The 17,312-nt window shown below is 36.9% G+C and overlaps 2 protein-coding genes across 2 annotated transcripts; one reads left to right on the plus strand and one right to left on the minus strand.

Annotated features, from left to right (window-relative positions):
* The first annotated feature begins 217 nt into the window (after positions 1-217).
* nemp1 (nuclear envelope integral membrane protein 1) lies at positions 218-6,966 on the plus strand. Its single transcript, XM_042491911.2, has 9 exons — positions 218-374; positions 1,716-1,837; positions 2,112-2,328; positions 2,419-2,491; positions 2,578-2,671; positions 2,762-2,876; positions 4,010-4,235; positions 4,518-4,694; positions 6,151-6,966. Exons 1-9 carry the CDS (start codon positions 263-265, stop codon positions 6,305-6,307), a joined length of 1,293 nt encoding a protein of 430 aa, XP_042347845.2. The 5' UTR covers positions 218-262; the 3' UTR covers positions 6,308-6,966.
* Positions 6,967-10,371: 3,405 nt separating this feature from the next.
* ormdl2 (ORMDL sphingolipid biosynthesis regulator 2) lies at positions 10,372-15,420 on the minus strand. Its single transcript, XM_042491660.2, has 4 exons — positions 15,282-15,420; positions 13,626-13,799; positions 13,117-13,268; positions 10,372-12,531 (listed from the first exon to the last, which is right to left on the minus strand). Exons 2-4 carry the CDS (start codon positions 13,797-13,799, stop codon positions 12,396-12,398), a joined length of 462 nt encoding a protein of 153 aa, XP_042347594.1. The 5' UTR covers positions 15,282-15,420; the 3' UTR covers positions 10,372-12,395.
* Positions 15,421-17,312: the final 1,892 nt, after the last annotated feature.

A 17,312-nucleotide genomic window follows, 5' to 3' on the forward strand; every position in this document is an offset into this window, starting at 1 on the left:
TTGAATCTATCAAACACAAGCTTTACTCTATAAATTGTATGTAAAACTTGAAACATACTTACTAAAGCTGGTCATTTATACACTAATTATCTGTATATTTAATTTCCCATGCTAGCTCGTGGAGCGATGACGGTAAACGCACACTGACGACGCCGTTCAGTGTGACTCTGTGATTGGCTCGACGGCCTGCCATTCAACCGGGCTGTCGGAGGCGGAAGAGGCGGGGCAAAGGATAAGAGGAGGGAGATGCGGTGCTCTCATCATGGCGGGATGCATGAAAATGATAAACGGTTTTACCCTCACAAGTGCTAAATTATCAGTTTTCACGGTGCTGCTCATCTGTTTACATCAAACCTCAGGGGACCGGGATACGGGTAAGAATCACCGTTTGGTGTTTATAACAGAAACGTTTTTTATAACGCGTATTTTGAACAAGTGTCACTGTTTAGGCTAACCCATGTTAGCTTGTATTAGTCTTCTCAGATGAAGTGAAACTGAACACGGGCTGTTTGATGTTGAGTCTGTCTTTTAGCCTGCTCGCTGCTGTCTGTTTTCGTAGACTGTCTCTTTATAATGGACGCATTTAATTTAATTTATCATTTACTTAGACATTGTATATTTGCTGAGAACTGAGGTCTAAACTTTGTGACCCGCCCTGCTCAGGTTATTTTTAACATGCTAATTATAAAACCAATGCGTCACTAACAGAAATTTGTTTTATATTAGCACGATATTCTTAAAGTGAGAACATTAATATGAACACCTGTGTGATATATTTATACCCTGCATAAAATATTTCATCTGTCTGTTCGTTATCTATAAAACGTCAAATAACGGAGAAAAATGTTTATCAAAGCCCAAGAAGGCATCCTCAAATGTCTTGTTTTGTCTGCAACAAAAATAATCACATTCAAGAAGCAGTAATCAGATAACTTAATTTCCATAAAAAGTTACTCAAGTCGAATATACGATTATCAGATTAGATGGCAATTAATTAAATTGTTGACAATTAATTGAACTCTAATGGACACGTAACACCTTTGTTATCTCAGTATGACTATTTATCTTAGTGTTATTAGATATGATTTATAAATAATTACCCAAATGTTTGTCCTATTTACACATACATAATCATTGTCTTGATCCTGCTCATTTTTATAATTATAATAAATGTTCTGTGTTTGCTGCCCTTCTTTTGTTACTATATTTTTGTACATTTCTGCCCTTAATCCCCTGTCTAATTCTGCCTTAACTCTTATCTGGCCTTTGTTTGGCATTAGTGACTAACCTTAATTGTTTTATTAACTCTGGGGTTTATTGCCTTGGCTTTGCTTTGTTTTTCAAAGCACATTGTAAATTGTGAAATTAATAAAAGTTATTGTGTAGGTGCCAATCCAGCATGTCCCATCACGCACAGGGATAAAAACATATTTATTTGTAGTTATAAACTGCTGACAGCTTTAACTTAGATTAAAACCAGGGACAGGGAAATATTTTATCTGTACGAGCCAACAATTTCTCTATTTTCTTACACATGTTTGAAATAAATAATGTGAAAACTGAAGTGTAAAAAATAAAAAAGTGCAACTTAAGACAGCAGACATTGCTTAAGTTTGTTATATATGTCACAGGTTTCTTCTACAATAAACAGCCCAATTATAAGTCCTGTGATGCAATCTCACTATTAAATGCTTGTCTTTGCTTTTCAAACACAGGTGACAAATATCCGATAACTGATCTCCAGGATGGAGACGAGTACGTCATGTCAGGGCCCAACAGGTTCTGTTACAAAAGCACTTTGGTGCCAACATGGAGGCAAACATGGACAAGAATTCAGGTAAGTTACATGATTGATGCTCAACAAAACCCAGGACTGTTAACGTTTATCTTTAATGCACTTCCCTAATCATAAAATAATTAGATAACATTCATGAAAGAGAACTGTTTTTGAATTATTTTGCTGAATCCTGGCACCAAATTTAATGTGGTATAAACATCAAGAAAAAAAAGAAGCCTCTGTATCCTTTGTCAGCGACATATTGTCAGTGGCACTTTATTCTAACAGTTCTTTGTTGCGAGTTAGGTCCACAATAACCAAACATTTCTGACAGGTCAAAGTTTGGAGTTCAAACGTATTTAAGGTGGCGACTGTGGAGGGTGAGGAGGAGCTGCAGGAGCTGGATCGCTTCAGTTTCTGGGGCTGGTTTCAGAGTTTGTTACGTGAGCGGCACAATGAAACCACTATTAACATCAATCTGTTCAGCAAGAAGACATGCTTCAAGATCGATCCTGCTGACAAAACTAAGTACACGGTCAAGCACCTGCGCAGTAAGTGGAAAAACAAATGAACACAATTAATTTGTTCGTTATGTTGACAGATATTACTTGATGAACATTATGGTCTTTTTATCCTTGCAGAGTTTGATATCTATCTGTTTTTGGTATTCTTCGCTGGGGCATTGTTGTTCCTCTTTGCAGGATCACTAAGCAGGTCATTTTTCTCACACATGCTTCTTCTTTGTGGGACTTAACAGGATTAAAATATGTTATTAACAAATGTTTCTCCCATGATTGAAGGAGTCAAGTTTTCTTCTACTCTGCTGGTATGAGCACAGGCATGATTGCCTCTCTCATCATCCTCGTTTTCATTTTGGCACGCTTTTTGCCAAAGGTAAGAACTTGTTTTTTCCTCAAATATCCAAGATTTTTTAAAAATGTTAAATAACTTTTGCCTTACCTTTTGTGTCTGTTGTTACCACAGAAAAGCCCGTTTTATGCGTTGATTGTTGGCGGCTGGTCGTTTTCTGTGTATGCCATCCAGCTCGTCTTTAGGAACCTTGGCGTAATTTTGCGAGAGCACTGGAACGTGGTATTAGGTACGGACCCTTCATTTACACAAACTTTTTATAGATAGATAGAGAGATATGAAGATACAGAGAAAAGCTGTAAGAGGAAAACTTTGGTATATTTTAACATGGACCTTATTTTCCCATGATAGGGAGATGTAATCATTAAAAAATATTTTTGGTGTGTAGTCTTTGAGAAACATGATTTTCACTGCTTGACATGCTCCTGTATCAAAGGGAAACTCTGGTGTTTGTCAACCATGACCCCATAGTCCTATGTTTTTGTGTCTAAGTGACTAATCTAGACTCTATTTTTGACATTGTTGTGCTGTTGAGAGAGACCGCTGCAGCCGCAGCACTGAGACAGGCTGTGATGTAATCACAAAAGTGCTTGTTTTTGTCACCAACAGGCTCAGATTGTTATTAGAAGTGTCTGACAACATTATGGTAAAGACCTTACAGAGAATTAAATGTTATTCTTTACCTGTCGCTGATGCGGTTTATTTGGTATTATGTAAAAGTCTTGCTCTGAAATCTTTCAGGCTTTTCCACATTGTTGAAATCAGCTTAATATTCAGCCATGACACTGGAAATCGTTAAGATACCACAGAGCTGTGCTTTCTGTACTCCAACACAACATCTCATAGCGGCACTTTTCTCCAACTCTCACTAACGTTTCCACTGTTTCACTTGCAATAAGTCACTGTGTGGGGGGAAAAATTGATACAGCTAATATTTTGTGTCTCCATTAGTTACTTCGACACAAAAATATGGGAAAAAAGGATCCAGGTTGAAAGACACCAAGGTTTCACTTAAACATAGCATATAAAATAGCTACTTCTAAGACCACTAAGCATGAAAGTCTTGCGTGCCTTACATTTGTCACTTTCAGAATCACCTTTTTAAGTGAACAGCTGTCTGTTAAAGTTGTGGAAACAGATTTGTGTCCTGCCTTTGTTTTTTTCTGTAATGCCAAAGTATGCATGCTTAAAGCTACATACAAAACACAATATACTCCACTTTGAGCCAAAATACAGCATGTATGACTTGCTGCAGGTCAGAAAAAAAGCCGTGCAAAAAACGGTGAAACTGTTAATATTTTATTAGTTAGTTCCTTTTAAACGCTGTGTTAGTCAGTGTGTCTGTCTGTGTGTTTTTGTCAGGTTATGTCGGAGTGGTGGGATTCATCACTTTTGCTGTGTGTTACCGTTACGGTCCTCTGGTGGATGAGAAGAGCATCAACATCTTGTCATGGACACTGCAGCTGTTTGGCCTTCTCCTAATTTATTTAGGAATTCAAATTCAGCAAGTTGCGTTCGCTGTCATCGTGGCAGCTTTGCTCTCCAAACATCTGGAGTACCCGGTCTTTTTGGCAGTGGCTGCATGGAGGTGGGTGTTCACAGTCTGACAGAAGGTGGCGTAAGAGTACAGTAATATATACACAGAATATCGACTTCTATAATAGCTCTATGATGTTCCTTCTATCTCATACAGTGTAATGTAGCCATGTGGTTATAAACAAGAGTGTCACACATTTATTATCAAGAACACTTGTGTTTTTGAGTCTGAACAAAATAGATAAAGAGCTTAAGCTATAAAAGCTCAAACATTTAAAAGTGTGATATTTCACATTTTGTATTTATTTTACTGAGCACATGCTGTATTGTGCAGGAAAATCAGAGGGTATGTACGCTGGAAGCCGGAGCCACGTCGCCTGTTGACTGAGGAGGAGTATCAGAAGGAGGGGGAGGAAGAGACGCGGCGTGCTCTGGAGGAGCTGAGGAAGCTCTGCAACAGCCCAGAGTTCAGTCCGTGGAAAACAGTGTCCAGACTGCAGTCCCCAAAAAGGTGCCCGTTGTGATGTTAAGCTCCTAAAAATCTAATTTGTTCAGGGTTCCCACAGTCATAAAATTCCTGTAGAAGTTCTAGAATTAGAAAAACTGTTCTCTAGGCCTGGAAATTGTTTGGAATTAATAGAAGTTTTGGGGAAAGTTTTGAAAATACATTGTATTGGCTGCTGTTGTAGACGTATCGATGTCCAGATAAGCTATATGGGGCCACTATGTTGGGTCATTGATCCATTTGGACACCTCACAATGGGACAATGATGAACCCTAATTTGTTGAGGTATCTCATACTTTAAGGTTCAGGCAAGGCCACAAAACAATTATTCAACATGGCTATTAAAATGTTTTCTTTAAATAGAAATAAATGCACAAAACTTGTCAAAATTGTAATCCAATCACACGTCAAATTAAAATTAATATCTATCTATAAGATATTAGATTTTCTAAGTGCCCGCATGTGTCACTTTGGTCTGTAAGCATAAGCAGCTGTTTGGTTTTGGGAATGTCAAATGACCAAGTGAAGTTAGCATGCACTATTAGCATTTGCTTATGCACAAAATGCCTGGTTAATAATGTATGGCTACATTGCAATATAGGCCCACAACTTTAAAAAAATCTGGAAATGTTCTGGAAAAGTTTTGAAAATTCATTGGTAAAAATGTGTGGATGATGTAAGCTGAAATATAAAGTACTCTAAAGTTACACGTAAACTCAATTGTGGTTCAATACAGAAGCAGCGACTCACATCGAGGACGTGCAGTCAATGGTCCCAACAAACTCACACTGCTCTAAAGCAGCTCGACGTTTGTCATTAAACCTGCAGCCCTTCACCTTCGTTAGCCCTGTCACTGTGTGTGTGTGTGCGAGATGGGCTGACTGTTAACTCCACGGTGTGGCGCTCACACTCCCGTATTTGACAGAGGGGCAAGGAGGCGCAGAGCGAAGCAATGTCCAAGTTGATGCTGCGCAGTGCAATTTAATCCACTTTAAAATAGTTTGAAAAAATGAGAGACAGATAAAAAGAAAAGTCATGCTACACCCTTTCAAAGTGTCATAAATACTGGACCACTGTGTTTTTGTGTGTGTGTTTGACAAACACACAAACGGAGGTAAAAATGTAATAATGATGTATTAGTTAAGATTTGCATCATAATCAAATAATTGGTGCTTTATTTGTATAGATTGATAAGATGATTTTACCTGATGTGAGGTCTTTGTAAAGAGGTAATATTTGGTGTTTTTATTTTTTTTTAACAGTGATTGATTAACTATCTTTTGCAAGCTGTGTCTGCACATTTTTGATTTCAGGTAGATGAATAGAAATACATCCAAAATTCAAAATCTCATATACTGAAGTTTTGCCAAATGTCAGTCCTATGTTCAGTCTGTAGGTGCCACCACATGGTTTATAAACTCTGTATAACACGGATATTGTTGCTGACGTTGTCACTCCACAGGTTTGCTGATTTTATTGAGGGGTCTCCTCACCTGATGCCAAATGAGGTGTCTGTCCACGCGCAGGAATACGGCTTTGGAGGATCTTTTTTTGAGGATGAATTTTTTGACACAGACGACGAGGAAGACGACATTAAGCCCATGATGAAACCGGAGTGAGACGCCACCGTGTTATAACAAGTATGAAAACAAAGACTGTTACATTATTGCCTTTCAGAAAGGTGTCCGGAGAGCAGCTCTCCGAGGCTTCTGTGCAAACTTCCGGTCTGATTTCGAGTGATTATTGTCGAGGCTGGATTTGGTCAAAAACATGGATTGTGATTTCAGTCATAAGAGGCACCACAACAAAAAGTGACTGACAGTCACAGACAGAACAGTGGTCATTTCTGTTATCAGCATTAAAAATGGAGAAACAGTGTAGTTTCAAAGACTGTGCACTAAAGCCAGATCTCTTCTTTTTTAGGGAACAAAGGCTTCTGTTAAATTTGAGGTTACAGATCCGTTGATACTCGATTGGGACCTTTTTTCGGAGGTCAAAACAAGTGAACTTTCTACTGTGTGGTGATAGTTTGTGTTGTCTTTTATTTTAGATAAAGGTTTTACGTTTTCAAAACCGTGTTCACAGCCTTTAGCCGCTAAAAGCTCACTGTAATCAAAGCGTCCAGATTACATGCACAGTTTATCATGTGACATGACGACATCACGAAGCGCTAGGGGAGGAAAATTTGTTCAAGTTTGTATTTGACAGTTTTTTCATTTAAATGGACATAAATGTTCAGAGGTGTTTCAGAAGTATTTTGAATAAAAAATAAATTTGAGCTCTGACGTGCATTAGCATTATTGTATCGGGTTTTAAACACAAGACGATGGAAATTAAGTGACCACGTGGCTGTGGTTGATTATGTAATGATCTGAAGCCAAAGTTCAGGCTAAAGTACAATTTTGAGGTACTTTTTCTTTACTCGAGCATATTTATTTCATTCTACTCGATTACATGTCAAAGGGGATTGTACTTTTTACTGCGCTGCATTTATGACAGCTGTAGCTACTTTATATAGATGAGCGCCACACTGCTGCCTAATGACTGCTTTTACTTTTGATAGTCTTATGTACAGGGGTGCTGGGTATCACCAGAGACCCCAGGATACACTAATATAACAATACTGATGATTTTAGATGTATTGCGACAATATATATTACGATTCATGACCTTTTTCAACTGCAAATTTTTTTCCCCAAAAGAAAACTTCGTCCACATTTGTTCTATCTAATAAGATAAAGTCTTTTCATCTCAATTGCTAGGCTAGGCTACCAAAATTTGTCTTTGTATGTGCAAAATCAATTATATATGGAACATGAAAAAATAGATACTCAGCATCTGTGTATTGATACAATATTACCTGCCAAAACTGTGTGATACCATGCTGCACCATTCTCCCCCTTACCCACATTTAAGTAGGTTTTGCTAATACTTGTGTAATTTTACCTTAAAGTACTGCTACTTTCACTTAAGTAAAAGATCTGATTACTACCTCTTTCACCACAAGGTTTGTTTTTGGATTTAAGAATGACTTAGGATAGTTAGAGTTTTACTGTATTCTTATTTAGTCTAGAAAATGTTTTTTAAAAAAAAGCCCAGTAGAAGTTACCGCAGCCCAAGATAATGTCCTCAAAACAGTTTCTGTCCAAACACTGTCCAAAAAACTGCAGAAAAGTATGCAGTGTAAAATTGTATGCTTTGGATAATCACTAAAAATATTAAAACTACTAATTTGACGCACATTTGTTTGACTTATTAATTCATTGCCAATATTATATTATTAATTATTAACATTATGAATGTTTCAGACCGATATTCCTATACACGATTATCATAGCTGAGAGAACTCATTATAGTGGTTTTATAGCCTTATCTACTGAAAATTTGAAGACAAAAAAAAAATCAAATTGATATTTTGCTGTGCATTTTGTCTCATTCATGATTGATGAATAACACTCAAAACATGATCGTGGGGAGGTGGAGAGGGAGCCAAAGTGAGGATGGAAAAACACTGAATAATTTAAATTATCATATGTGATTTCCCTTATGTCAACATTTCATTTTTGAAATATCAACATTAGTGTAAATACCAGTATATCGCGACACTCTTCGTCTTATCTGATCAGCAAGTGATCTCAGAGTAGCATCACAAAGCTGTTGATTAAATGACCAGTGGGAAGAAAATAAACATGAATCAGTGGAATTTCCTCTTAACAAACAGCAGTGTTTGAGTGCTGAACGATCAAACACTGTTCTTGCAGATGCTTCATTTGATTGTAACTGAAGCAACAAGCAGTTTAAATCTGTGTTTTGGGGAAATGAATCACTCAAAGTCAGCATGATGTATGACATGTTTTGTTTTCCCTTTTCTTATCTAGATCCCAAATGATACTTTAATCCCCTCCTCTTCTTGTTTATTTCCCCATCTGTGTTGCATCTTTAATGTTAAAATACGATCTTATTTTCTAAGAATTTTCTCTGGAAGTTTTTCCACCTGCAAGGGAGAAATTTGACCTTTCTCATATCTGCTCTTAACCCCTTACATCTCCTTTGGCATTTCTTTTCACTTGACTTTCAAATGTTAACCCTCTATGGCAGGCATGTCAAACCGGTCCACAGGGGGGCCGGTGTGGCTGCAGGTTTTGTTTCCAACCAAGTAGCAGCACACCAGACTTGACTCATTTAATCAACTGATCTCTGTCTTCAGACAGTTGATTGGTCAAACTGTGTGCTCTTGGTTGGTTGGCACAAAAACCTGCAGCCACACCGGCCCCCCTGTGGACCAGTTTGACATGCCTGCTCTATGGTATGCATGATGATGCCAGTTGGTAAAAAAAATGTCTGCAAAGTTTTTTTTGTTTGTCATAAAATGGGCACACTTTTGGGTATGTTACCTTAAAGCAACTCTGTACCAAATGAGAAAAGACAGTTAGTGTTTGAAATTTTCTACAATGCTTGTGGAAGATATTGAAAAAGTTTAAAATTCATGCCATTCGAAAAAGGAAAAATATGAAAAATTAACTCTTACTATAAGTTTTTCTGATTGTTACCCTCAGGCAACATTATACCCAAAGGAACAGCCCAAAGGAATAATTGCATTAATGATTGTAAGCATATTTCAGCAAACTTTAAAGAACGTTAAGAATTAAAAATTAAACTTTACTCAAAAAAAAAGACCACCTTTGTGGAAAGAGTTGATAGGGTTGAACCGTGCGTGGAAGGTCCTAAAAAAGTGACTCAGCATGGCCTCCAGAAAGTCATGTTATAATATAAACATTGCTATTATTGGTGTCCTTAGGGCCCTTGCCTTTCTGAATGTAAACAGCCAAAAATAAGTATGTAAACCGGAGGAAACACCTTACAATAGATGACTAAGTGATGACCTGCACAGACTTGATCTGCCACGAAATGCACTCAATTTTAAATTCTAAGCATATATCTATTACCTCTCAAGATTTACTGATTTCACAGTAAAGTGAAACTGGAAGCATAACTGGGGGAAAAAAATGCATTGGATGATCGAAAACTTGCTCTTCTAAAGAAACAGTGTTATCTTGGATCAGGTAGCTTTCGGTATATCAGGCAGAGGAAACAAACATTTTGTTCATCCTTTCTTCCCCCCCTCTCCATTTCGGTGAGCCATATCTGATGACATTTAGCCCATCTGCATCCCACCGCTGACTTCTTTACAGTAATGTGACTGTCCTCAGCATTTAAAGGCAGGGAGCACACCAATAACGTTGTTGCAAATGATAAACACTCAAACATGTCATAACATGCATGAAACAGCTTGCATTATTTGCATGTGTTTACCAGGATCACGTTGGCACACTCAACAATAGTCACATTCACATGCTGCTGCATTTCCTGTGACCTACTTCCCTAAAAAATGTATCACTAACAGGGAAACCTCACTACAATGCAAACACGACCACGTTGCATGCAGAAGAAGGGAGAATCCCCCCGATATTGCACCAGTGACGTCCCCCTCATGGTGGCTTCATGTAAAGTATCTCTTTGGAGTTTCCAACAGCTAATAAACTGACTCATAATCAATCAGTTGATTCTTACAAACATACACAAAAAGTAGCACGCTGCTTATCTGCAACTCTGATTCCAATAAAAGTTGGGATGCTGTGTAAAACACAAATTTGTGAATCATTTTCAACATGCAGCGAGGAAATAAGTGTTCAACACATTTTTTTTATTAAACATATTTCCCATGCAGCTATTCACATGAAAATTAGACCAGACATTGGTATTAAGTTAATCAACCTACCCTTAAAAATAAAACAAAATGAAATAAAAGTAAAATGATCTGCACTAAAGAGGAATGAAACCCTTGTTTACAACCTACACACGTAAAATAAAAAAAACCTACACATATAAAATTGTTTACAACCTACACATACAAAAAAAAAACAAAACGTAAAATTTCAATCAATACAAAATTATTTGATTACAATGACAGCTTCAAGGCACTTTCTGTATGAATGAACTAATCTCTGTGTTCCACACAGTCTTTAAATCTTTAAGATTTTGGGGGGCCTGCTTGTTAATCTTGAGAAAGAAATTTCACAATTAGTGTACCAAATGCATACTAAATTGTTAAAACAAAGGTGATAGGTGATGTAACACAGCGGTAAACATGACTGTCCTAACTTTTTTTAAACATGTTGCATCAAATTCAGAATGAATGTATATTTACAAACTAGAAATAAACCAAACCAAAATCGAACCAGTTCATCATTGAGTCCAAATGGGTGTTTGTGCCACATTTGAAGAAATTCCCAAAAGTGTTCTTGAGATAATGAGAATAGGTTAGACTGACCATGACCTTTGTCCACCACAATCCAACCAGGACAGGCCACTAATGTTTGCTTCATGTAAAATGTCTGTACTTAAGTCTATGTCACGTCTGTGCCAAATTTAAAGAAATTCCCTCAAGGTGTTCTTGAGATATTATGAGAATGAGACAAACAAAGTTTCAGTAACCTTGACTTTTGACCTATGACCATGTCGTTGATGAGTCCAAGTGAATGTATGTGCCAAATTTGAAGAAATTTGTCACGGTGTTTTTGAGATGATGTGTTCACGAGAATGAGATGGAAGGGGTCACGGTGACCTTGACTTTCGACCTGTAACCATCAAAATTTAATCAGTTTATCACTGAGTCTAAGTGGACCTTCACAAGGAAATTTTGAGATATTGCACTCATGAGAAAGGGACATATTAGATAACAATGACCTTGACCTTTGACCACCAAAATCTCCTCAATTCATCACTGAGTATAAGTGGATGTTTGTGCTGAATTGAAAGAAATCTATCAAGGCGTTCTTGATATACTGTGTTCATGAGAATGAGACCGAAAACATAATGTCTCTGCACGGAGGCAGAAACACTAAAGTTCACCAGTTTGATTATGAAATATATTATCTTTGTATATTTGTGTTCAATTGGATATAGGTTGAAGAGGAGTTACATATTATTGCATTCGGTTTTTATTCATTTTTACACAGCGTCCCACCTTCTTTGAAATCTGGGTTGTGGGACAGAGATAAGATGTGAACACTGTGTAGTTCTCACTGCTCATTTTATACGTGGGAAAAAAAACAGCTTTTAAAGAAAACATTAACTTACATGATTGTGTGTGTGATAGCAAGACTGCAGTGTTTATTGTAGGCGCGTAAATGCATGCTGCATGTAAATCCTTCATAGTAAATTAAGCCAAAAAGCATGAAGGAAAATAGAAAATTGTCATTCGGAACATTAACCACGCTGCCACAATGAATTCATTCACATTTATGGCAACAACCAGAAATAGTTTTACAGACGTGCAGCCAGTGCAGTTTGTAACAGAAATCAAAACTAATGAATAAATGTCACATTCAAAAGCAGTGCAGTTCAAAATTGCTTTTCTTGAAGCCAAAGTGTGTTGCTTTTTGACAAACATACATCAGGAATGTCAGTAAAGAAACATTTACTTTCATAAAACAGCAGCATTGCGTACACGTTTTTGTTTTTTTTCCAGGCTGCAAGAGGCAGCACAAACTGCAGCTTTCATACATTACGCCACACAGTCTGTACAGTAAAGACAAATCCAACTGGTTCTCTTCTCCTCAACCTCTAAACATAAAACCGTTCAGCAGTAACAGACGACTAGAAGTCCAGTGTTGATGGTAAAAATCCAGTGTTAGGTCAGTTCTGTCAGTATTTGTTGATCCCAAATATCCGTACTCCATGAAACTGAGGCAACTTTGGGAGGAGGACACTGAGGAGGGAGCTCGTGTTGATTAGGAAATGCGTGGGGTCGTATTTTGTGTAGAAACTGGCAAGAATATAACTGCAGAGAGAGAAAAAGTGTTAATGTAGCATTGACAGGTACGTTGTGTACGATTAAGGGCTCTGTGGAGTTGTCTTGTAAACAAGTTATTTTAACACACAGTGCTTCTCACCAAAATGCTGTTAAACAAACATGATGAATGTAGCAAACTTTTAATATTTGTTGGCAAATTACTGTCACCTGTAGGTCAGTGGAATAGTGTGAAACTATTGATATAATAATAATTAATAATAATAATAATAATACATTGGATTTATATAGCACCTTTCTTGAACTCAAGGTTGCTTTACAATCAAAACAACAACAACAAAAAAAAAAGGCAATGGATGGGAGCACAGTATAGGCACTTGCACCTGTCTGCACGTCATTTGTTATTGTTATATGACATGATCTTTAGCTGCACAGGTAAATTACCCTCCCAGGTGGTCTCACAAGGCCAAAATTATTCTAAACAGCCCGACCGAGTGCATCAGAAACATTCCAGCCAACTACACACATACGTGTCTGACTACATGCTGATTTAGCCGTCATTATGAAAGAGAAACTGCAAACTGACTCAGCAGAGGACTTTTCAAACATACTTACAGAACAATTGGTGAGATAGTGAGGAATTTGCGCGAAGATGTGAACTGGACACCGTAGTCCATCTGTTCCCAGTGTGTGAGCAGACGAGCTTTGCCTTGGTCTGGTGTCTCAAAGGGAGTCCCCTTCACTGTGTGTAGAAACAGGTACATCACCTGCAGAGGACAACACACACACAAGAGATAACAACTAGTGTTGGACAGAAAGACAGACAGGTGTCCATCCAGGCTACATTTTCAAGAAGTGATACTCAGAGGTTCTTGTTGAAGATGAAAGAAGTATATTTCCAAAAAATGTGGAACTATTCCTTTAACATATGGCAGTCCGGTTTAATTCCCACAATGGTCAATCATATTATGGACAATGAACACCACAGTATAAACACTATGGTTAAATCTCTGTTTGTTTCATGTTAAATATCATACTGTCCAACCACCTAGAAATAAAATCTGTATGTTTCAGACATGTAATAAATGCTGTGTGATTGCTGTTTATCTCTGTCTTTGACTGACCAGGTTGTGGATGACGTTGGTGAGGGTCCAGACGAGCGGCACAGTGAAGAAAGGAATGCTGAGCAGGACGATGTGCAACACGACGGTCAGCAGCAGGTAGGTGAGCCATATTCCTCTGCTGTTCATCACCCGCGTGTTGGGGTTCACCTCGCTGTGAGCTACGCCCACATTCATCTTCAACACAGAGACACAAAATGTAAGAGGTCAGGATACTGAAAACAAGCATGTGTTGTTTAATCTTCACATTGGAGAAATAGGAACCAAAGAACCAAAGAATGCTGCAACTAAGTATTATTTACATTATCAAATAATCTGCCAGCTATTATTTTTTATTAATAAATTAGCCGTTTGGTCTATATAATGTCAAAAAATAGTCAAGAATGCCCATTACAGATTTTTAAAGTTCAATTACAGTTACAAATATACTGTTTTGTCATTTGTAACTAACCGATAAATGTTTATTGCCATGTAGATTTTCACATACAATATCTGCCTTACTGATTTCGTGCATGACAATAAGCGTACCAAGAGAAAATAAAATAAAAGCAAGTACTGCAATAGTAAAAAATAAAATAAAACAAACAAGCAAACAAAAAAAACACATGTTGAAGAGAAAATTGTACAGTCAAAATGTGACATAAATAAATAAAAGTATGCACGTGCATTATTTTGATATGAAATTAACGTGTATTTTAGTGCCAAATTATATATATGTATATACCTCTATATAATTAAAAATAATATTAATTAATTACTTACTTGACGCTAAAATACATAATTTCGTACTGAAATAAATGCATGTGCGTAATTATATTTTTTTTATTTATTTATTTTTATTCTCTAGTTTTCACTGTTTTAAACTCTTATTTTGTGCTCATTTATTAGACATACTCTACTACATTTGTGTGGGCTAGATCTGAAATAATCAGTCGATTAATCAATAAGTTAATCGACAGAAAATTAATTAATGACAATGTTTGTGATTTTTTAATTTTTTAATTTTTAAAAAATCACAAACATTTTTAATTTTTAATTCGTCAAACATTTTATCACCAGTTCAGCTTTTTCAAATTTGCTTACTTTGTCTTATTGCACTATTACCATTCTGGGGGTTTGGGACTTTGTAGAAGACATTTTCCACTCCTGTATGATATAAATGATTAATCGAAGGAGGGAAAAAGTCGCATTTTTGACATAACATCAACATTATGAAATGACTCCGCCCGAGTGAGATGTTCTGTGTGACTAAACAGGCGCTTCCTCTCAGGACTCCCCTCATCACTCAGCTACATCTAGCCGCAACATTCACACACTAACCGGCGCTAAAAACAACCACAAAACAACAATAACATTTAATTCTTATACATTAAACGAGAGCACAACAGTAATACCTTCACACAAAACCTAAACTATTTAACTTTGAGCCTAACAGTTGGCTTTAACTGACATAACGTCCGCCTGCTAGCTAACAGTTGAGCTGCTATCTACAGGTTGACATGCTAACGTCAGTTCAAAGTAACGTTGATCGGGATGTAACGGCGGAGTAAACGGTAACGCAGGACGGTTTGAAAGGTCGTGTGAAATGGTGTTAAATTAGTCCAGCCCGTGCGTCATTTCGAGGTTTAAAACTTAACATTTACACGGAGCAAACTTTACCTTCCTGTGTTGTCGTAGCTCACCAGGAAATTCCTTGTTTTTTCTTTAACCCCGCCCTCCTGAGGTCTGGTTCCTCTGCAGCGGCGGACAGATGCAGAAACTCCGGCTCCTCCTGTCCTCTGCAGGTACTCAGGTGAGCTGCTCAACCCAGCTGGCAGGGAGCGTCCTCACAACATCGGCTAAGGTTACCTACAAGTTGCAATAACGTTTTAAAGAAAACATTTAAATCTAATGTTCAAAATACCATTTAAAATAATGTTCCCTTAAGGTTAAATGCTGACCAAGATGTAACGTTACAACTGCATCATTATGAGGATGTTTTGGTGATGTAGAAGCTGACAGAATAATCAAAAAACTTTTATAAAACGTTTCCACAATGTTACATATGAACAAAGGAATGAAAGATGCCTTCACAGTCATTTAAACTTTTGAAATTGGTTTGCTTTTGTTTTGAAAACAAAAGCAACTTGAAGTGTTCTGCAAATTGGCAGAAATTGGTAACTTTGGATTTTTTTAAAAAAAGTTAGGGGAAAATGTCCAAAAAACTATAGTCATAATCATCATCCTTGTATATTTAATATTATTTTAGGAAATAATTATGTTTTAAACACCTTTCCCAGGTCATTTCCTTTCTTAGCTGTGTTGCTTAGAGTTGTTTATTGCCTGTTTCTTGTATTTGTGAAAGAAATCAACCAATTTTCCAACTTTTAGAGGAACGTTGTGGGAACTGAAAGAAAACTTGCAGCTGAAAGCATTACTTAAACATTACATTGTACCATTAACAGAAGGTTTTTAGAACCAAAAATTGCTGGCTGGGAAGACTTTATCAGAGACCAAGTGACCTCCAAGAAATTCCCTGGATCCCCCCAGAAAATGTGTTAATATCATATCACTGTTAATTCCCAAATGTCAGGACAATAACAGGATACGTGGGGATGAGTGTTTGATTGTGAGTTTTACTCTCCAGCCCACTGTTTACACACAACTTTCAGTTCAGCTTTCAGCTTGTTTGCACCATTTAGGCTTCATTCAGTGGTGGAGGTAAGTGCTGTGGGCTACTCAAGTATTGTAGAGTGAAGTCAGGTAATTTGGGACACTTTTTTTGGTAGATTACCAAGAAAACCACCCGAAACTGTAGACTACCATCAGTGTTACTTTTATGACTTGTTATTGTTCTCTGTTACATTTCTGTGAAGGAAATATTTAGTTAAGTAAAATAATTTTGAAACTTTAGACCATCAAACACATTGAGAGCCCCCTCACTCCGATGACATGTTCAGGTAAAATGGAACAATCATGTTTGTCTGTTTTTTAAATGGTTAAATCCATTTATCAGTTCAGTCAATACATTATTTAACAATTCATGCAACTTGTGGCAATTTATTGTCTGAATGCATGAGGTTATTCACTCAAAACCCTTTCCCATAAAAAGTAAATTGTATTATGAAAATATTTTGAGATTAAGTCAAACGGTTAATAAAAAGAAACATCCCATAACCATAGTTGTTGTTATTGTTTTAGCTAACTTAACTCTCATTACCAGCTTAAGAAAATCAACATGTTTTTCTTGCAACTTCTTGGACTAGTCATTTTTTAATGCTTTGTCCTGCCTAACTATTTATGTCAAACCAATAAGAGTAAGAAAAACACCTCAAGAACATGTTTGGTGACCGATTGGCAATATTTAAAAAGCCAAAGATGTAAAATATTATTTGTGTATTTTACCTGATTTCCCAAATGTCCTGACTTCACCCTTTTATATACAATATGAGCAGTGGTGGAAGAAGCCCTCGGCTCTTTTACTTGAGTAAAATAATTAATAACAAAGTTTAAAAATACTGTGTTGCACGTAGAAGTTCTGCACTCACAGTAAAGTAAAAAAAAAAAAAGCTTCAAACTTTACTTAAAGTACCAAAAGTAAAACTACTCATTAAGTAAAGCCATACCTGAGTAAAAGTATAGATATCCTACCAGAAAATGACTTTGGTAGAAGTTAAAGTCACCTATTAGAATACAACTTGAGCAAAAGTC

Source organism: Plectropomus leopardus, chromosome 9 (genome assembly GCF_026936395.1).
Source record: "Plectropomus leopardus strain MGB_pleo_1.0 chromosome 9, ASM2693639v1, whole genome shotgun sequence".
Lineage (NCBI taxonomy): Eukaryota > Metazoa > Chordata > Actinopteri > Perciformes > Serranidae > Plectropomus > Plectropomus leopardus.

Coding starts and splice junctions, on each gene's coding strand:
- nemp1 (XM_042491911.2), top strand. CDS start 263: ATGGCGGGATGCATGAAAATGATAAACGGTTTTACCCTCACAAGTGCT. Junction 4,236..4,517: donor TTGGCAGTGGCTGCATGGAG/GTGGGTGTTCAC, acceptor TGTATTGTGCAG/GAAAATCAGAGGGTATGTAC. Junction 4,695..6,150: donor AGACTGCAGTCCCCAAAAAG/GTGCCCGTTGTG, acceptor GTCACTCCACAG/GTTTGCTGATTTTATTGAGG.
- ormdl2 (XM_042491660.2), bottom strand. CDS start 13,799: ATGAATGTGGGCGTAGCTCACAGCGAGGTGAACCCCAACACGCGGGTG. Junction 13,269..13,625: donor CCAACGTCATCCACAACCTG/GTCAGTCAAAGA, acceptor TGTCCTCTGCAG/GTGATGTACCTGTTTCTACA. Junction 12,532..13,116: donor ACTATCTCACCAATTGTTCT/GTAAGTATGTTT, acceptor CTCTCTCTGCAG/TTATATTCTTGCCAGTTTCT.